The sequence below is a fragment of the Uloborus diversus genome, unplaced genomic scaffold (genome assembly GCF_026930045.1).
Source record: "Uloborus diversus isolate 005 unplaced genomic scaffold, Udiv.v.3.1 scaffold_13, whole genome shotgun sequence".
NCBI lineage: Eukaryota > Metazoa > Arthropoda > Arachnida > Araneae > Uloboridae > Uloborus > Uloborus diversus.
The window spans coordinates 4,538,093-4,560,472 of NW_026557987.1; the positions used below are offsets into that span (position 1 = coordinate 4,538,093).

The 22,380-nt window shown below is 34.9% G+C and overlaps 1 protein-coding gene across 1 annotated transcript in view; it reads right to left on the reverse strand.

Moving 5' to 3' along the window:
• Positions 1-22,380, reverse strand: part of LOC129232628 (ATP-binding cassette sub-family A member 2-like) — a 209,429-nt gene that overhangs the window by 54,392 nt on the left and 132,657 nt on the right. Inside the window, exons 27-31 of the mRNA XM_054866761.1 lie at positions 21,788-21,967; positions 17,886-18,131; positions 15,041-15,265; positions 11,159-11,483; positions 7,379-7,659 (exon numbers count right to left, since the gene is read on the reverse strand). Of these exons, the coding sequence (XP_054722736.1) occupies positions 7,379-7,659; positions 11,159-11,483; positions 15,041-15,265; positions 17,886-18,131; positions 21,788-21,967 (1,257 nt within the window). The remainder of the gene's footprint in view (positions 1-7,378; positions 7,660-11,158; positions 11,484-15,040; positions 15,266-17,885; positions 18,132-21,787; positions 21,968-22,380) is intronic.

Below are 22,380 nucleotides of genomic sequence, written 5' to 3' on the forward strand. Positions count from 1 at the left end.
TAATGGGACGGTCTTTATAATGTGTGGTCGTTATAATGAGCGTCGACTGTAGTTACAAAATCAAGAATGGAAAAACTTTGTTATTTTCCTTTTCTGACATTTGACAGTGAAAAAAAAAAACTTTCTTCTATTTTACGTCACAAAACATTTCGGGTTCCCGGGGGGGGGGGGGGGGGTTCTGGATGAGTGGTTCAAAGGCTCTCTTGTTGACCTAACAAATTTTGTTTAACTCCCGCAAGGAAGGTAAACACCAAGTTTAGCAGATGCCTTCTGTTTCACATTTCTGTAGCTATCAAGTGAATGAAATGTCAGAATTCAAGTTGTATGGCTAAATCATTTTATTTATAATTATCCTATAATTAACAACTGTAAAAACAAAACTATAACATGAGTAAATTGTATAAACAAATATGAGGAATTTCAACTCTCAAAATCATCCTTCATGTTCCAAAAGAACATCTTCCAAAAACACATTTGACACCCTAACTTGACTTATCCTAAAAATGTTTCAAAAATTTTAAGTCCCTAACTCTCATGGCGAAACTCTAAAAGCCATCCCCTAAGTGCAGGACGTCGCCACAACAGCGAACGATCCTCTCAAAAAATACGACCATCGTCAGTCGAAAATGAGAAACGCGGGCAGAAGAAGTGATCTCCTTCTCATTTCCCCCCGCTTATATAATACAGCGCACTCAATGCATGTCATGCCAGATATGCCTACGTAAGAGCTCAGTCTGGATGCTTCCAGAACATTCGATTTGCCGCGGAGCTATTGGGAGATTACTGTTAGCATAAAATATTATTTTATTTTATTTAGTTTTTATTCTCGGTCCACAGCCGATAATTTAAAGAAAATAATTTAAAGTTAAGTGTACCTACTTTAAGCCCAGTCTGGTAAAAGTAGAACCTGTCAACTAGTTGGTGCTAACACTTCAATCGACGATTCCCCCACGCCATAATTAATGGCGACTGTTTACTGAAACCATCGGAGATTGCATGTCTCGATGTGTCGATTCAGAAAAGTTGAGTTGTCACCTGATCGACTCGAATTAATTCCACTTGTTGACCGCACGTGCTATGGAGAGGAGTACGAATATTCGCGGTAGTGGAATATGCAAATGAGTGATGGTCGAAGTAGAAGTTAGTGTGGTGACGTCATCGAGGCATGGAATCTCATTGGTTGATAAAACGTATATATTGTGGCGAGTGGCAGCGATCTCTCTCTCGTTTTTCTTCTTTCAACGATCCCCAGTGGTTGGTTCTGATCGTGAAGCCTAGTCCGGCTCACGTGTGGGGGGTTTTTCCCCGCGATGCTAGCGGGGGTTTTTGTGGTATGTGATGTTTAATCTTCCAAGTCCTGGAATTAGTGAGTCCAGGTGAAGAACCTGTTGTGTTGTGTCCGGCCAATTAAAATGTCGGGGATGTGAGTTCCACGTGTCTACCTGTGATGTTTACCGATCTACGTATTGTGTAATGTTGCCTGTTCAGTCCGGACATTCCTGAAGTGTGATTCGGCGGACCTTTTGTGCGTTTTCTACCTGATCCTTCGGAGTGGCAAGTGACTGCATCGACATCTTGGTGACATTTTTCTTTATATTCTGGAACCACTTTTGTTATGATATTTTGGGGGTGTATTTTATGGGGATGTTATTCTAGTCATATTTAATAAATGTATTTTTCTGAAACATGTTTTTTGCTTGTCTCCAACTTGACATTACACGGCCAGTTAATGTTGGCTTAGTTTAAATATCTTAACTTCTGGATTTTAAACTTAACTTTAATTTATGCCAACAAAGTGGTAGCAGAGCTCGGTCGAATGTCATTTTGGTTGGAGACAAATTTGCAAAAGTTTTCAGAATAATGGAAAGGGACTATCGAAACATTAAGAAACTTAACTCCTGCAATTGGGCAACATGGTCGAAAAATATGAAAATGGTACTGATAGAAAGAGATTTATGGGAATTAACCCAAACAAAATTAGAAGAAGGTATTTCGGCAGAAATAAAGAAACGGAGGGGCCAAGCAGTGGCGATTATTTACCTCAACATAGAGGATGAGTTAAAACAACTAATAGATGATTTAGACGATCCATATGCTGTATGGACGTCATTGAAATTGAATTTTGAACCTCCGTCTTTAGCCCGTGTTGCCGGATTGTGGGAGGAGTTTTTTTCTAGCAGAATTAATGAAAAAGAAACTATTGGAATGTTCGCGGCTCGATTGAAGTGTTTGCTCCGACAGTTGGAGGAGAATGGCTATAAAATGGATGAGAAATTAAAGGGATTTCAACTAATACGTAGTTTAGATCAAAATTTTAGGGGAATAGTACAAAATATTTATAGATGGGATGAAAGTAAATTTAACTTTTCAAATGTTTTGGATGAACTTTTAGCAGAAGAGGGGAGATTAAAATTTTTAGGAAATGAAAATTTTGGAAATAGTAGTTCAAGTGTTAATGCTTTTTCAGTTCAGAATAAACACCAGACTGGGCGGAAAGTTGAAAATGTAAATAAATTTGAAACGAGAGTTTGCTTCACATGTGGGAAAAAGGGGCATATTTCGGCTCGGTGTTGGAGCAGAAAACCAACTAATCAAAATAAAGGTAATCGTAATTTTGTCAAACAAAGTAATCCCCCTAAGGCTGGAATGTTTTGCACCATCAGTAAAATATCAGGAGTGCAGGCCAACAACACAAATTTGAAGGAGGAAATACCAGTATTTTTACTGGATACAGGTGCCACGGCACATTTCTGTAAAGATAGGGACTTGTTTTGTGAATTGAGGCCTGTTAAAAATACAAAAATGGAAGTAGCTGTGGGCAATGTAAATAGTCAAGTCGAGGGGGTAGGAAAAATTGTTTTCGAAATTAAAACAGATGGTAAGCTAGTAACCATCACATTGAATGAGGTCTATTATGCTCCAACACTTAGACGAAATTTGCTTTCCGGATCCAGGATAGACAGTCTTGGTTTTTCATTAAGGTGGTATCCTGGTAAAATATGTATTTTTAATAATGATGGTATCAAACTTTTTTCTGCATTTTTAATTGATAAATTGTATTTTGTAAAACCCACTTCATTTTTAAGTAATCAAAGTAGTGACTCACCAGCAAATGTAAATGTAACCGAGGTCAAAGGATTAGACCTGGAGTTGTGGCATGAACGGTTTTGCCATATTAATTATGACAGTATCTTGGAAACTGAAAAGAAGAACTGTGTCAAAGGACTTAATATAAAAAGTAGAAACCGGCCAGATTGTGAGCCTTGTATTATTGCAAAGAAAAGAAGGTGTTCATTTAAGCCCACTCCAGGGATAAGGTCTAAAAGACAACTTGAGCTTCTTTTCATGGATCTAGCAGGGCCATTTCCGGTGGAGTCACTAGGGGGGAAAAGATATATTTTTTCCATAATTGATGATTTCTCAAGGAAGTCCACTATTTACTTTCTAAAGTCAAAAGATGAAGCTTTTGGATATTTCCTTAGATACCAGAGGCATGTAGAGAGAGCCCTCAACAAGAAAATTTTGGCCATAAGGTCTGATAATGGGAGGGAATTCACAAATTCTAATTTTGAGACCCACTTAATTAAAGAAGGCATCAGCATAGAAAGAACCAACCCTTATACTCCCGAACAGAACGGGGTAGTAGAAAGATACAATTTGACATTAATGAATGGGGTTAGGGCAATGCTGAAAGACTCTGGACTAAGGGAAGAATTTTGGGCGGAAGCCGCCTTATGCTTTAATTATGTTAGGAATAGAACAGTCCTAAAAGAAAGGGGGAAAACCCCATTTGAGCTGTTCTGGGGAAACAGGCCTTCAGTAAGGCATTTCCGGAGGTTTGGATGTATTGCCTACAGAGGCATGCAAAAACAAAACCTAAAGAAATTTGACTCGAGAAGTAAGAAAGGCATAATGGTGGGCTACGCAACCCAAGCAAAAGGGTACAGAATTTGGGACCCAGAGCTAAAGAAAATTTTTGAAACTATTAATGTGGTCTTCAGGGAAAATTTAATTTGGGGGAAATCAAACTTGAATGGGAATGTAGACAATGATGATGATTATTCTTTTATTAAACCTATTAGTGAAGTTCTCTTAGATAAAGAGATAGATGAAAGAAAGGCTCCCACCCCTAGTGAGGAAATTGAATGGGTGAGGGATGCAGTAAAAAGAAAGAAAGGGGACCGTACTGATATCTATTACTATGAAAAGGGAAATAAAACCAGGTTAAGGTCACCCAATGATGTAGAAAAATATTGTAAGAAGAATAACATTGTTTACAATCCTGAACTATTTGATTTCAAAAGTAAAAATGTACCTTATAATCCTTTGTTTGATATTTTTAATTCTCCTAAGGAACAAATGGAACCCGAGCCAGAGGCAAATTTGTCAGAAGTGCTAATTCCACAAAACTATAATCAATGCTTGAAAACCCCAGAAGTAAAACATTGGCAAGAAGCCATGTCAGAAGAAATGAAAGTGATTCAAGAAAGGGGGGTGTGGCAGTTAGTTCCCCAGCCAGTTGGTAAACCAGTACTTGGTAATAAGTGGGTCTATGACTTGAAGAGGAATGCTAAAGGGGAAATTGCCAGATTTAAAAGCAGATTGGTTGCGATGGGAAACAGGCAGGTGGCAGGTGAATCGTATTCTCAGGTTTTCTCCCCAGTTATCAATTTCTCCCTGATAAGAATGTTTTTCTCAATTCTGGTGATATTCCTGGGTTGGAGCCATTTTCAATTAGACGTAAAAAACGCATATCTTTATGCTGATTTGCATGAAGAAATCTATATGCGACAACCACAGGGTTTTGTAATCCCGGGAAAAGAAGACTGGGTATGCCGTCTAAAGAAATCGCTATATGGTCTCCATCAATCGGGGAGAAATTGGTACCTGGAAATTGATAGGGTTCTCCAAGGTCTAAATTTTTTGAAATTTAAATGTAGTAACTGTGTCTATACAAGAAACAGAAATGTGTTTTTATTGATGTATGTAGATGATATAATAATTTTTGGAAAAAATGAAAACATAATTCAGGAAACAATTCAGGATTTATCAAAACATTACGATATTAAAGAATTAGGGAGAACTAAAAAATTATTGGGGGTAGAATTTGAAGAAATAAATGGGGGAATTTTTATACACCAAAATTCTTATATTAAGACAGTTTGTGAAAATTTTGAAAAGTATCAATACCCATACTCGACCCTCCCAATAGCGAAAGGTACAATTTTGTCTTTAGGTGATTGTCCAAAAACGGACCAAGAAATAAAAGAAATGGAGAAAGTACCTTATCGCAATTTATTGGGATGTTTGTCCTATATAGCAGGGAAAACTAGACCGGATATTGCATATACAGTTAATTTATTATCTCAATTTCAAGCAAATCCGGGTAAAAGACATTGGCAGTGTTTATTAAGACTTTTAGGTTATTTAAAATATACAAATTATTATAAATTAAGTCTATCTGCAATAAATGAAATTAAAATCAATGGTTTTTCTGACTCAGACTATGCTGCAAATAGGGACGATAGGATTTCGATGGGGGGAATTATTATTTACATTGACAAAGTACCTATTATCTGGCGAACATTTAAACAAAAGTGTGTTTCATTGTCCACCATGGAAGCTGAGTATATATCTTTGACAGAAGCAGCAAAAGAGGTGGTGTGGTTAAAAAGAATTTTAGAAGAAACATCACATTTTGAAATAGCTGGATATAAATTTAACGGGTCTGTAATTAATTGTGACAATATAGCTGCAATAGAATTTTCAAATTCCCCTATAGAAAATTCCAGAACAAAGCATATTGATGTCAGATATCATTTTTTGAGAAACTTAGTAGAGGAAAATACATTTGAATTAAAATATGTGAAAAGCGCAGAAAATCCTGCGGATACGTTTACCAAGCCTCTGACTCGGGGTACATTGAAAAAAATGTGCAAACTCATTTTTGGTAATTATGAAAATGTAAAAGTTTAATATTCAAATGTGTAAATTTTTCAATGTTTCTCAAAAGTGTTTAAAAATTTTTTTTAATTGTTGTTTGAAATATGTCAGTTTTCATGTCGTTTTGAAGTGTATCGTGCTGTGTAACCGAGAAGGGGGGAATTTGTTAGCATAAAATATTATTTTATTTTATTTAGTTTTTATTCTCGGTCCACAGCCGATAATTTAAAGAAAATAATTTAAAGTTAAGTGTACCTACTTTAAGCCCAGTCTGGTAAAAGTAGAACCTGTCAACTAGTTGGTGCTAACACTTCAATCGACGATTCCCCCACGCCATAATTAATGGCGACTGTTTACTGAAACCATCGGAGATTGCATGTCTCGATGTGTCGATTCAGAAAAGTTGAGTTGTCACCTGATCGACTCGAATTAATTCCACTTGTTGACCGCACGTGCTATGGAGAGGAGTACGAATATTCGCGGTAGTGGAATATGCAAATGAGTGATGGTCGAAGTAGAAGTTAGTGTGGTGACGTCATCGAGGCATGGAATCTCATTGGTTGATAAAACGTATATATTGTGGCGAGTGGCAGCGATCTCTCTCTCGTTTTTCTTCTTTCAACGATCCCCAGTGGTTGGTTCTGATCGTGAAGCCTAGTCCGGCTCACGTGTGGGGGGTTTTTCCCCGCGATGCTAGCGGGGGTTTTTGTGGTATGTGATGTTTAATCTTCCAAGTCCTGGAATTAGTGAGTCCAGGTGAAGAACCTGTTGTGTTGTGTCCGGCCAATTAAAATGTCGGGGATGTGAGTTCCACGTGTCTACCTGTGATGTTTACCGATCTACGTATTGTGTAATGTTGCCTGTTCAGTCCGGACATTCCTGAAGTGTGATTCGGCGGACCTTTTGTGCGTTTTCTACCTGATCCTTCGGAGTGGCAAGTGACTGCATCGACATCTTGGTGACATTTTTCTTTATATTCTGGAACCACTTTTGTTATGATATTTTGGGGGTGTATTTTATGGGGATGTTATTCTAGTCATATTTAATAAATGTATTTTTCTGAAACATGTTTTTTGCTTGTCTCCAACTTGACATTACACGGCCAGTTAATGTTGGCTTAGTTTAAATATCTTAACTTCTGGATTTTAAACTTAACTTTAATTTATGCCAACAATTACATCATCTCCGCTCGTGCATCCTTCATCCTTCTTCCTGACGAAACACGTCGTTCGAAGTCGTTCTGATGTTTACAGGTTGATTCTCCCGTACGCGAATTGAAACAAGCGTCCTTTAAGGGACAAGATTAACTGCCTTTTCATTATTAAAGAAATACAAGTGAGTAAAAACATTTACACTTAGTTTTCACTTAGCTTTCAAAATGAATTGTTGAGAATATTTCTCAAATAGACATTTTTGGCTATCATTTCTACCGTACCTGTTGTGCGTATTGTAGTGAAGTTGGCCATCAAACTCGAGAGATGTGGTCCGTTTGTGGGGGGAGGGGGGACAAAGTTGTCCAGGGGGAGCCCCGGTACGAAGACGCTCTCGCAGGATGGCTCGAAAAAAGCGGACAGCAGATCGTAGTTTCGGGCGGAGAAGTTCATCTTCTCGTCGAAGCTGTTGTTGAACGGAGATTTCAGCACGCAGGTGGCCCCCACGCCCGACGGCATGTAGAGAGTGGCAAACACTTTCTCCGAATCGGCATCCTGAGACCACCTGGAGAGGAGGTAAAAAGCTATTAGCAGAGCTTGGATTATATGCAAAGTACCTGGACGACTAATTTAGGTATTCACATACCTGCCAACCTCGGAGAAAAGAAATCCGGAAGATTTTTTTCTTTTTATCCACAAGATTTTAACGCAAAATAAAATCAAACAGGACACCTACCCTCTTTACAATTAACAATATATTAGTTATGAATTTCATATCAATTGAACTTACTTTCGTTTAGTAAATATTACTTTTATCGAGTTCTTTAAAAGTTTGGAAATAACATTTGTTACTTATCTTAAAAAAAGAACAAAGCAAAAACAGCTCGAATTGAGAGAATGAGAAGATAATTGGCGCCGAAATTGTGCCCCTAGTCGCGACACTTGCTCTGATTGGACCCCGATGAAGTCATGCGCTGTATCACTCAGTGACGTCATAATCTTGCATCGCTTCTTCTCGTGCCATTCTCTTACGGCAACCTTTCCTTGGCTACCTGGCCTAAAACGCGGTGCCGCGTTCCACAAAAGTATCGTTAGCGCCAAAATTGGTGAGATAATTATTTTTACTACAAAACGTAAAAAATCCGGAAGATTTTGCTCATAACCGGAAAAACGGAAAAGGACATAAAAATCCGTAAAACTTCCGGGAAATCCGGAAGGGTTGGCAGGTATGTATTCAGTTTTCAGCGAATAAACTCGAAGTCATTAATGTTTCTACATAAAGATATGCGCAGGCTTTTTTTTTTGACAATGAAAAGTATTTTTTTTAAGTGGACAATTTATTGTTTTAATTTATTTTGGTAAGTGCATTAATTCATTTAAAAAATTATTTTTGGCAACAGAGGAAAAAGAAACTATTTTTTTTTTTTTTGATATGAGGTATTTATTTCAATGAGCTTATTAATTTTAAGTACCTGGACGACCGAGCCTCGCTCGGTTTTAAAAGAATTATTTTTTGTCAAATTGTGTTTCTTTAAGGTTCAATACTTTTCCAAATATACTTGAAAAGCTTCACGTTGACGAAATATTAAGCACTCGACCTTCTCATAACAATAAAGTACCAAACAAAGAAGATTCTGAATGTAATTAAATCAACATTTTGCTTTAAACTATCTGTTACGTTTGTTTCCACTATACAATTTTCTTGTCTGTAATCAAAATATTTTGACCTCAGTTATGCTATGGTGAAATCGGTTTTTAACCGAATACTTCCTTTCATACTATGATGCGTTTAACGATTTTATCCCAATCGAGATTTTCTTTTTGAATAAGTACTTTTAGTGTAGTTGGTCACTTTACGCCAGAAAATGCTACATACAGCATTATATCCATCAAAACTGTTGATCCACAAACCATTCCAACAAATGATAACAACTGTCTTAACAAAACATAAACAATCTCAAGACATACACTTCTTCGAAATAAAATTTAGATGCGTGATTTAAAAAACATGTTAAACTATTTGAAGTGTAAAAAGAAAATAAATAAATAAAATAAAATAGGATGGTCAAGCAATAGTTTCACTTAAAAAAGAAAAAAAGCCTTATATCAACTTACATAACGCTTTTGAACTTGTTTTTAGCCAAGTGTGTTTGAAATTAGCCAAAGTGGCCAATATCAGCCAAGCCTGGCAACCCTAAGCAAGTATAAAATTTTAAAGCGAGAAGAGACAAATTTTCATTGTTATGGTTGCAAATCGTCTGTCTGAAGCGTCAACTCACAGTTTACTTCAAGGCTTAGCTCAATTTGACTTTATATTAAAAAACTTTTTCGTAAAAAATCGCGTTTTTACAGAAAAAACACTGATGTAGATGAACTTAGAATGCAAAACTACAATTGAATCCAAAATTTCATCCAAATCGTTAGAGCCGTTTCCGAAATAAGAAATATATATATACCCACAAGAATTGCTCGTTTAAAGATATAAGATACATATGTGCATTAAACACTATTTGAGAGAAAAGCAATTTTATTTTAGGAAAGTCATGAAGCTTTTATGAATCTTTTATAATTCCGTAAAACTAAAAATTTAAAAACCCCCGGACTGAGTCACAAATGTAGAATCTAGGAGGAAAATTGAAAATCCTTTTGAAAGCCTTATACTATTAAAAATCAATAGCAAGTATTTTACTTGTTAACAAATAGAAACTGGCGACAGATAAAATCATTGTGTTTAATTTCCTTCTCAGCCAACAATGAATTTGATTACCAATAGCATGAATAAAGGCTCAACCGTATTTAAAATCTACTTTAAAAAAACGTTATAATTTGAATTCTATATATAACATGGAAGTTCTAAACACATTCTATTAGATGCAGAAAAAAATGCTCTTTATTTTGGTACTAAATTTTTGAATATATTTACACTGCAAAAATTGCGAATTTTTTTAGAGGTTTTTAATTAATATCTTTGTTAATTAATGTCACCCAAAAAGACTCAACCTAGTTAAGAAAACTCTCCATCAACTCTCCTTTCGAACAAAATTTTTTTTTCCAAAATTGGTCCACCCATTTAGATGCTAGAGTGAAACAGACAGATACACAAACACATCAAACTTATAGCCCCCTTCCTTTGTGTGTCGAGAGTTAATAAATACAGCAATTTAAAAAAAAAACATATGTGTCTGCTTTTTTTATGAGATCATTCCTTAAAAGAGATTCTGCAGAAACTGAAAGTATATTGTCCTCCTTAGAAATGATATTAAATGTATTGGGATTTATTCCAGTTAAAGTAATTAATGTGCATACTGCTTTCTAAGTAAATATTTGCTTTAATATACTGCCATGGGCAGGTAAAAAGCAGTAACTGCAAAATTTTCATTTCTCATTTTTGTCATCTATTGTATGATAGCTTTATCGCACAAGCTCGTTTATTTGGTTTCCGGTGAAAAAAAAAGTCCTAAAAAACGTCTCTTTCCAACATTTCCCTATTGTTAGTATTGAATCCAAAACGTGTTTCTTCAAATATCTCAAAAACTCATTTTTGTAGATACTGCTGTTTACCGGCAAACAGCAGTATATACTGACCACCTTAGTAACAAAATAAAAAATAAAGGAACTCATTTTATTTTGATGTAACTCTCTTGGCATGAGTACAAAAATATTAGCATACCTTTCTTAGATTTTACTACATATTTTCATGAATTTTCAGTGCATGTAATCTGAATAAGGGGCATTCCACGGTATTTTCGACATTATGTAGAGTCCGTAATGTGACCTTTTTTTGCCATAACTTTTTAATTTACCGTTTGATTTGCAAATTATTTTAATTTGAGCTGGTGTGTTGGTAGGAAAAGATCAAAATAAAATAATATGCTCATCAAACAGTAAATTAAGAAATTATGGCAAAAAAGGTCACGTTACGGACTCTACATAAATGTCAAAAATACCTTGGAATGCCCCATAATAAAAATTTGAGTGGGGAAGCTAATAATAAAGAAATGGCATATCAAATTTATTCTGCATGACAGTACTAAATGCTCTCTATGAATACAATATTCCATTACCTGTCTTCCCCAGCTTCTATATCAAATCTGTTTCTTGAATATGGGATCGCATTTCCATCGGGCCGGGTGTAATTATAATACTGAGAGGGACTCAAAGTCAAAGGAGGCAAGTCTTCCACTTTCGGAGCTGTCAGGGCAACGGACATTGCGACACTCACGAAAAATGCAGGGAGTAAAATCTGGGAGAAGAGTCCTTTCCAGTTCCGTCTCGTGCAGTAGAACCTTTTCAAAAGTATCGTCGTAAATTGCTGAAACAGGAGCATTTTGCCTTCCACTTTGTAGCTGCCCGCACCGTCGAGACCGATAATGGGAGGCTCCAAGTTTGCTGCAATTTCAGAAAAGCATGAGAAAGTATTGTCAAGCGATGAAAATTGTTGAAATGTTGTGTAAAGCAGAGATTCAGACAGCTGAACATAAACAAACACGTTTGATACGAAACATGGGGACACACATACAGCAAGACATAGAGAAAAATAGTGAAGACCTGATAAACAGACTGCAGCTCTTTAAAAGAATAGAGGGCAGATTTCCAGTATCCAATGATGTTTCTCAAATAGCAATAAGCTTTCTCCAAAGTCCGATGGTGGATTAAAGAAGAGATTTTGCGAACTCCGTGGAAAGCTGCAAATGTCTCTTCCAATAAGATATAAGCACAGTTCTTTCTTTTAAACCAATGGAGAAAGCGATTACATTCAACAAAAATGTAACTTTAAAATTTCCATTTTGTGTTAGTGTTTAAAAATTACGGTAGAGAATTTTTATAACAGCCCAAAAAGGCTGTTGCAAAAAAGTTAGGAAAAAATAAAAAAAAGGCTGTAGCAAAATACCAAAACGCATTCAGCTTTAAAGATAAGTATAATACACTGCAGTAAATCAAAGCTTTTGAAAACTGAAATGTAAAATTATTAGTTATTGAACAAACACAATTTATTAAGACTATAGAAGTTCTATGTAAGATGCTTATTGGAGAGCATACTACAAGGGCTGGAAAACAGTGGCAACTATTTACAGTCAGACTTCGATATAAGGTCACTCGCTTATAAGGTAACCCCGCATATAAGGACACTTTTCTTAAGTCCCGGCTCACTGAATAGGAATTCTATGTTATGTCTTATTGGATATATGGTCAGGTCATAATACATTAATCGCTTATAAGGTCACTTTTGTCAGATTTAATTGAATGATTTCGGTACCTAACACATTCACTTTCAAGAATTCACCGCGATATACGATCCTTAAAAACTGAAAAGTCGTATTTTTATTAATGTAGTATGCAGTGCGCCGAATGCAGTAGAAAGTGACTACTACGACAGTGACACTAAAATATGAAGCAATAAAGAGGGCACTCAGAGTGTAGATATCGCACTTTTTTACCAGTCATTAGAAGCCTAGGAAAATTTTCAGAAAACAATGAGAAACCATTGGGTTTAAATTAAAGAAAAAACCAATTTGTCCAGTGTTAATGATAGTTTTAAGTGAAGTAAGTTGCACATCAGTTTTCTGCAACTTTACTCTAAACAAAAGTTCTAAAAAAATATTTCAAAATTTCTTATTGATTCCAAAAGTTTTAATTAGTTCAAATCTACTAAACTATTATAACCTAATTTCTGATATTTTTGAACGTATTAAATTTTAAAAAGAATTAATGAATGTACATGTTTATTTATCAATAAATATACATGAATTGGTTATAAGGTCACCCCGCTTATAAGGTCAGTTTCGTGAAGTCCTGAGGGGTGACCTTATATCGAGGCCCAACTGTATTTACATCTTTACAAAAGTGATATATGCCACCAAGTTTTACGGCCCTTCAATATAGTCACCAGCACTTTAATCAGACAGAAAATGGTAATTATCTTAGCAATTTCTAACAACTAGAACAAACATATTACAATAATGATAGATTTATAAAATTTTTATACTTTATTAAATGTACTGACACTTTATTTTTACATTTTTAAGTTCAATGGCATTTTTGAAAAGTTTGACCCAAATAGTTCTTATTGATTCATATCTAACTAAACCATGCAAAAGTAAAGTTACAAAATAAACAAATAAATTAATATAATTTTGGAGCCATCTTATGGACACAGCATCTACAATCGTAGACATTGCAATCCTGTATTTAAAAATAACACGTTTTAAAACATTACAGCACATTTTAAGTCATAACATTGTCTCATAAAAATGCAAATTATTTTTTTAAATTAAAATAATAATAATAATAGTAGTAGTAATTCATAAAGTAAATAAATGAATTCAAAAAATAAAATAAATAAAGTGTTACCATCCACTTTAAATACAGCAAATATATTTTTTTTAACGCTTCAGCAAAACATTCCTAAGGCACTTTTGATATAGTAGTCCCTCACTTTCTAAAGTCTTTCTAAGTCCTTAAAAATTTTTGCATACTTTTATGCAGTTTTTTCTCCTTTATTTTGATCAGAAAATGGATTTTATTAAAATTCATCGTTGTGCCAAAGAAATGCCATTTCTCCATCCTTTAAAAAATAATAAGGAATTGTGAATAAGGCATGCTCTGCAATTTCTTTCATAGTATCTACTTGTAGATATTCTGTAATTCAAAATAATGCTCAGAACAGTGCAGTAATCTCTTGTTAAAAATACAGAATTTTCCCAATTAAAACTTTGGTTTTTGATTCCTTTTTGGTAGATGTGCTGTATAAATTAAAGCCCTCCTTCATTTTTGGAAATGTTCGAGTCCAAGGATCCTCGAATCTGAGTTAAATGCAAATCGTTAGTTTTTGGAATTTCAAAAGTTGAGCATAATTAAGGGATTTGACATACTGTCCTACCACGGATTGCATGGAATTTTCAAACATCCAGATAAGACAAATCTATGTGAATAAGGAGGAAAAGTAAAAATTTGACGCGCGTATTCCGCTCATTTGAATGAGACTCTGCTTCTGCAAAAGCTGACATCGGAAAAAATAATAGATTCGTCCATTTCTGGCTGTAAAACGGATGTTTATCTTTCCGTGCAATCCGTGGTCAGACAGTAGCTTGGAGTAACAGAAAATGGAATGTTACTAGTGTGTGTGTGATTGTGGAGGGGGGGGGGAGCGGGGAAAAAACATTCTGAAGTACTACATGAATACAAAAATGTCTCAAAACTGATATTTGTGGGTTACACCATTTTTGCATCACTGTTCACATTTTTATTCAATTTAAGGAAGACACAACCACATATTTCACCAAAGTATGCAAACATATTCATTTAGCATTTCATATTATATCATGATTAGTAGGAAAGAAAAATCGGAACCATTTGATTTTCACAGCCTCTACACTAGACAGCCAAAAGTAACCCACGGGAAAAAAAAACTATAAATATTTTCACTTTTGACTCAGATTGGTCAAATTTGACACACGCCAAGTTCTAACTCGGCGATAATCTTGCCATCATTTTGACAGCAGAGGGTGTGCAAAACAAGTGGTACCGAAAAATTAAAGTTGGTAAAAATCACGGTAATTATCAAAAACAAGTAAAGAAGAGACCATTTATTAATGAAAGTGCATTTCAAAGGAAATGAAAAGGTAATGAGTACGAAAAAATATTAAAATTAAGCGTAAACCAATATGCAACATGCTAAAAATACTTCAAAATCATACAATGAGGAAAGGGAAGAAAAAGTGTAAAACACTTTTCCAAATCAAGAAGCAGAAAATGTTGTTCCATGCAATTGAAAAGAGGAAGAGAAAGAAATTCATAATAAACTTCCATCACAAGAAAAAAAAACCTGATAGAAATAAAAAACAAAACCCCACATACAGCAAATCATACAAGCAGCCATCCGTTTTTGATGCGGTTAAAGCCAAAGCCAGGGCTAACATCATGCATAATCATGAGTCGGGTCATACCGTCCGAGTCTTTGACCTGATTGGGGGGCAACTGAAAGTAATCTGCTTTACCGTCGTCGGCAGACCTCTTTCTGCCGTTTGGCGCATTGTACCGGGCCGGCCTGCCATCTGGTGGCGGGAGGGGGGAAGAGTCCGGTTTCCCGTTTTCTTCCTGGTGGGACACCGAATCGTATTGACCGGATTTGCCTTGTTTGTTGGAGAGACTCTCACTTCCCCACGACATATCTGTGGGTAACATAACATTTGAGGGTTAAATTCCTTGTTACAAATGAAGCTATGGCAGAAGATTTTTATAACATGCAACCTCAGCAGCAGAGATTGTGTGTTTTAGAGTATGGTTAAGAGATGTGATTAAAAAAAATACGGTGAATCATTTTATTGCAAACAAAGTAATCAGCTGCGCTATCAATGGGTTGATTACAGCATCGAGTCCACAACCCTGACAACCTGAAAAAAATCAGGCTATGATATGATCAGGAACAATGATAGACATCGGCAAATAATATTTAACCGCGTTCTCATTCCTAATGTAATGTAATATAAAATTTACTTTATTCAAATTAGATTAACTTCTCAACTTTTTCGGCTTGTGTAAAGTTTCAGTTTTAGGTTGGCATCCTCTGATGCCCAATCATATGCAAATGAGGCAAGTATAAATAGTGAACGATTCCAATCGTTCTTTCTCTTTTGTTCTCGTCAGCCTCTTGTGTTAGGTCCGGTAGGTGTTGGGGAGTTGCGAACTCCACCTCCGCTTATGGCCAGGGTTTATTCTTATAAACTTATTTTGTTAGTTTATTTATTTTAGTTTCTATGGACCAATAATTTTTTGGCAAGATTTTAAACAAGTTTCCAATGCTCATTTCTTCACATCAACATTTGATTCTGCATCTTCCACTGTGTGGTATTATCTCTGCTTGTATAAGCATGTAACATTGTTGACTGACTTACGGAATTTAGCCTTTCGGCTTTTCATTTAAACATCGTAAGTTATCAAACAAATGCCAGCAGTTGCTACTATAAAATTCATTCACCATATTTTTTTCTTTATCACACATTAGATTATTGGATCATTTCACATGCTGTCAGTTAAATTACATTTCAGATTGATCAATACAGTTACACATTAGGATAACTGAAAATACAAAGTTTTTAAAGCATAAATTATGCAACTTAATATACTTCATTGTTGCACAGAAACATACATATTCTGCTCTATCAAAAGTAATTCCCTTATCCCACAGCTTTACTATCTACATTTTCACTTGCTTTATGGTTTGCTAAATGTATTGGCATAGGTGGTTAGGTAGCACTATGTGTATATTTACCTGGTCACATCACTCATTTCCAGGGCCCGACAAATTCCGGGCCTCAAGTTCCATAGGTGGCTAAAAAAATACCTTTGCAGACTAGTCCTTTCAGAAGGATAACAAGAAAAAAATATATATATAAAATGTGAGAAAAATCATTTGCCTGGTGCCTAAAATTTTTTTTCCTGGCATAACTTTTGTTGGGCTTTGCTCATTAATGGAAAATTTATTCCCCATCGCAACTCATTCCCCTTCCCCCTTTTTTTCTTTTTTGCATAAAAGCTTTGATTTTGGAACAAAAGATCAACTAATGGTTGAAACTAAATACATTTTTACAAAGCGGATTGTGAGGATTTATAAATTGCAAAATCTACTATTTACTTTTCAAAAGTTGTGGAGTGAGCATATTAGTTTAGATCGTAGCTTAAAAAATCATCTACTCTAGTGAGAAAAATCATAACTTGAAACACAATACGTACAAGTAAGGTAGTAAAAAAAAGGTTTTAGAGTTATGCCGAATCAGATGACAAAGCTAGTTGTTGGATTATATTTCTATTTTAATAACTTCTACTTTAATTCATAACTTCTACTTTAACTTAAAGAGGGCGCAGTTTTTGTCTTGTTCCATGGAAGGATAATAAAAATGGCAGTTTGGCTGGAAAACTCAATGATGTCGCGTGGCTTCTTTTTACACATTTAGAATTACGGGTAGTTTTTGTGTACGTGGAAATTTTTCCTCTGGCGCAATGTACATTAGTATTTTACAATATTTTTTCTGTACACATTCTACAGCATGACCCTTCCCCCACCCTCCCTGAAATATTTGTCTGCATCTATCCCTAATACTAGTTCATTCAGACCTTAACATCATGTTACTTAAACATTTTAGGAGCAACAAAAGCACAGTACCGTATTTTCCTGCGTGTTATCCGCGGGCGGCCTATAATCCGCAGGTCCTAAAATTGGCCTGAAGAAAAAAAAGCTTCGTATAATCCGCGGCGGCGTATAATCCGCGGATAATACGATGTAAAAAGATCAAGTTTGAATTTAACATACCATTTGAGCAACTAAACTAAAAACGTGAAAAAGTAATTACTTTGAAGGCATAATCAAAATTAATCTAAAATATAATGATTTCTTTTTGAAATATTGCTTATAGTTCGCTAATTGCTTGAAAAACAGAGTTAAGTCAAATGAGCAAGCGGTCTAATCTTGTGCAAATGGCTACCTATTTCACTGTAATCTTGCTTATTTTACGTGACCTGAATCGCCAAGAGGAACATTCAAGCAACGTAAAATAACCAACATACAGGGAGGCAGCGATGAAGAACATGCTTGCTTCGTAAAATAAACAACATTCCGTCGGCGTACGATCTCGATCGGTGAATCCTACTGTAAAAATATTGAGGTTCAATGCGTTGGTGTTAAGCGAAAAAAAAAAAATCACAGATAATCCGCGGCTGCGCATAATCCGCACCTCATAAACTTTGCCTTTTTTAGCAGATAATCCGCGGATTATACGCAGGAAAATACGGTACCTTCCATCTGAGCTTTCTCCGCCACTTTCAAGAACACTTCCTCCAGGGTGGTGTTCTTGATTCCGAAACTGCTGATCCCCAGACCGGGCAAGCTGGTCTCCAGGGCGTTGAACAGCCTCTCGAAGCTCCCTTTGCGGAGTTCGCTGATGGGCAGGATGTAGTGCAGCTCTCTCTTGTTCTCCGAATCGAGGTAAGCCGAGCTCACGTGCTTCTTGATGAACTCGGAAATGATGGCTTCATTGTACTCTGCAAGAAAATGCAAATTTGACAAAACACAAAAAAAAAATTTAGTTACAGTGTGCAGGAAACCAAGCAATGATATACAGAGTTTGGGGGTTGGCTTTTGCATCGGGCATGACTTCCAAAATCATCTTTTGAAAGAAAACTGGAAAAAAAAAAAATCTCCATTTTTCTAATTTTACGTCTGATTAGACTTAGTCATTTCATCTCTTTCAACACGATGCAGCAGCAATAAATACTGAAACACTCTGATTAGTTGTATATTGTCTTACTGTATAGAAAGTTTTAACTTACTATTAATTGAAAGTTTTTAAGTCAAAGTCCAACTAAATGAAAAGAGTGGGAAATGTCCAATTTTGGATTTGGAAACATAATGTACACATTGGAGCTCTTTAAAATTTAAAAAGAATGCAATAAGTCTAGTAAAATTTTATTTACATTAATTCGCAATAAATGCAACATGTTTTTGTTTTTTGTTTCTTTGAATGAAGAGGTTCAACTTAAATGCAGGTTTACAACAGTTTCTCTGAATGTTGTGGGCTTCGACTTATATGAGAATCGGTTCATATGCAAGTACAGTCGAGCCTCCATATATCGAACTTCCACATATCGAAATTTTCTATATATCGAAATTCCAGCAAATTTCAATGTTCATTACATAGAAAAATTGTTTCTCTATATCGAAATTTTTTTCGAGACATTCGTAGATTTTTTTTTTCACTTTAGACTGTTTGTCTCATGAAAAATGAAGGTTAGGGGAGAAAATTACGTTTACTAAAGGTTGCTAAGAAACTCATAAAAAATCTGGGTTTGAGGGGTGCATAGATAGGTCTTTGTTCCGTTCTGGAGTTCTTAAATTCCCTCAAGTTTATTTCAAATCTTAGTTGTAACCAGTAACACTGTAAAATCAGTTTCAAGTTATCCCTTTGCTCTGTTGATTAACATTTCTAGTCTTTTTAGCGTCAGTAAAAATCATTCAAGTTAAGTAAATTGATTTTTTACTTTTCTCTCGATTACATTGTCAAAACGAAAATCTCCTCATGTTTTGCGAATCAATTTGAACTGATGAAGAATGAAGATGTATGAAAGCAGAAAAAATATATAATTTCTGTTAATTTTTCAGTTATTAACTTTCGTTTAATCTGATGTTCATATAAATTAGAAATTGGGTTTCATGCACGAAAATTAGCTTTAATTTTAATGTTTTGCCATATTTTCATGATAAAATAAGATCGTATCTATATATCGAATTTTTTCCCGGCAATTTGCTACTTCGATATATGGAGGTCCGACTGTATAAGCAATTAAGCTAGCTCTAGACTTGGAATTCTGAATAGTAGCCACTGGCAGTCACAAAAAATGGGGGGGGGGGGGCACTTTTAGTAGTTATTACTTATTATTATATATTATTTTTTTTTGTAATATAAAAAATAAATAACCTTATGGAACTACTCTGAATTACTTTGCCAATTGTGGAGTAGTCGAATGATGCCCTGAATGTTTCAGGATTGGAAACCAGTTGCCGTAGTACAATATTCGATATGATTTTGAGCAAATAAAGAAACATATCGTAACCACTTTTGACGTCTAAGATTTGATTTTTTGGGTAGCCATTTTCAACCAAAAGGTTGCCCATTGGCAACTGGCGACCGCTAATCTAGAGCTTTATAAGTAATGTATTATTTTCTCCAATCAGAAATAACTGCAGCTGTTCATTCGTTTTTAGATCTTCAAAAATTGTTTCCTGAGACCATGTAATAAAATTCAAACTTAATGCTAGATCGCATAGTTTTAGAATTGTGACAGAATGACTTTTTTTCACAGAAATTTCAGTTACCCACAAATCTAAAAATATGCAAAAAACAATGACCAATTGTTTTATCAGTATGTAGCAAAACAGTTCTTTTAGTGCAGAAGATTTATCATTGAATCATTAACAATGAGAAGAAAATGGAAAAAAAATTACATTTTGATAAAACCATGTAGCTTAAAAGCAGTGACTAGGATTTAGATTTTTGATAAAAATATCACTGTGTATGTATATGTGCATTATGAGTGATCCCTTAAAACATTTCTTGCTACAAAAAGTTCTTCCTTCCAATAACCATTTCATGGCTGCCAACATTGAAAGATGAAAATTAGAGACACATAAAGATAGGAAGACTTTGCATAAATAAATTTAAAGACAAAAGTTTGAGTGTCACAAAAGGATTTTTAAAACATTAGTAGAGATTTCTTCAAATAAGACTACAGAATGCAAAATTCAAAAATTAAGATTACCAGTTTTTTTTTTTTTTTTGAAAATTAAAAATAAATTTAAGATTAAAAAAAAAACAATTTGAAATAGGCATAAGTTTGGTTTCTCTGATAAATGATAATAATCATTTTTCACAACAAGTAAAAAATCAGCAAGTTCAGAGAAAAATCGGAAATCTTTAACCACATTTTGATGGAAACTATAGCGATTTTTTTTCGAAAATTTAACTACAGTAGAGTCCCTACTTACGCGAGGGATGCGTTCCAAGACCCCTCGCCCCAAGTCGAAATTTCGCGTTGTGGAAAAGGGTATGTGTAAAAACTTTTATAAACATACCCATACGATTAAAGACACTTGTAAACACCACCTCAACTGTTAAAAACCATTTCTTTTAACTATACATTACTGTTTCTCAAATAAAAAACTGAATGTTTACTTATATTTTTTAAAAAACCCGTTTTATTCAACATAAAATACTGCTACAAATGTACAAAATCAATGATCAATGTGAAAGAAAGACATAAAATAATCCAATATACGGTACATACTAAGAAAAGTAAATGCACTATAGTTGCACTATACACTAGATCTGGTAATGATATTTGCAACTTAAAAAAATAAAGATATTGATTTATGCTGCTTGATCAAACCGATTCTAATATATTTTTAAATACAGTTGCTTCACTAGTTCTTTTATAACGTTTCCATCTATGGCATTGGAAACACCCTTCTTCCTAGATTCTTTAATTCACAATACAAGAGCAGCTTCCATTTTTTTAAATAAATGTTTGCATTTTACTAAGATATTACTCGGTGAACTTTTACGGATTTCCTTTTCTTGACTCTCAATTGTATGTATGCAAGATTCACTCATACCTAATTGTCGTGCCACCTTCGACGCAATTTTTAGTTGAGTTTCAGCATTTCAAGAAGATTTAGCATCAAGAAACTTTAGCTTTTCTTTAATTGTAAAAAACTTTCTCTTTTTCTTTCTATCTTCACAAACTTTAGATGAAACAGCACTCTTAGGTGTCATTATTTCATCAACTTTCTCATTTAGAATGGAAAAAAGTAAATGGAAAATAAGGAGTAGTTATTTGTATAAGTGATGTTCAGATTAGTAGGCCAATTAGTAGCCAATAACAAAGCCAATACTTACACACCACGATTCCCCTCCGAAAATTTTCGCATTGCGGGTAAGGAATTTGGTTAGGGTTAAAATTCATTACTGGTGAAAAAATCGCGTTATAGCCATTTCGCGTAAGTCGTATCGCATTGTAGCGGGAGTCGACTGTACTGGAAAATCCCTTTCTTGGGGAATTTTGTTGCTTTGATGAAAATTTGGGAGATATTTACTTTATCAGGGAGTTTGGGAGAAGCTATGCAACAGAACCGAGCAAGATACCTTTATCGATGTTGAACTCGTCATTCTTCACGATATAGAGATGATACCCGTCACCGAGATTGTTTTTCAAAAATAACGGTGAGCCGCAGCAACGTAGCTGCCCATTGGATACGATGGCTATTCGGTCCCCAAGAACATCCGCTTCATCCATGTGGTGAGTGGAGAGTAGAATTGTTCGACCTGCAAATGAAGTTGTGAGCCATTCATTCATATAAAACGAGTAATACAGAAACACGTATCTGCAGTGCTCTTGCACATTTATGCTTTCGACGTTGTTTCATTTGCTTTTAAAAATTATCTAAGTTTGCCGGACTAGAAGTATAGATTGATATGCTTTGTTTTAATTCCAACTTGATTAATCCTACATTTTATGTATTTGTTTATTTTTACTTTAAAAAATAACTTATATGTAAAATTATTGACTTAAACAAAATCTTTTAAATAACGTGTAAACAAATTTCAGCTGTAATTTTGTTTCAAAAACTATTATTCGGACATGGAGGTCTATACTACTATTCCAATCAGTTCATAATTCGTCATGTGTGTGTCAGTAGTATTTCTTAAAACATAATTGTAACTCGGTACTCGGCTAC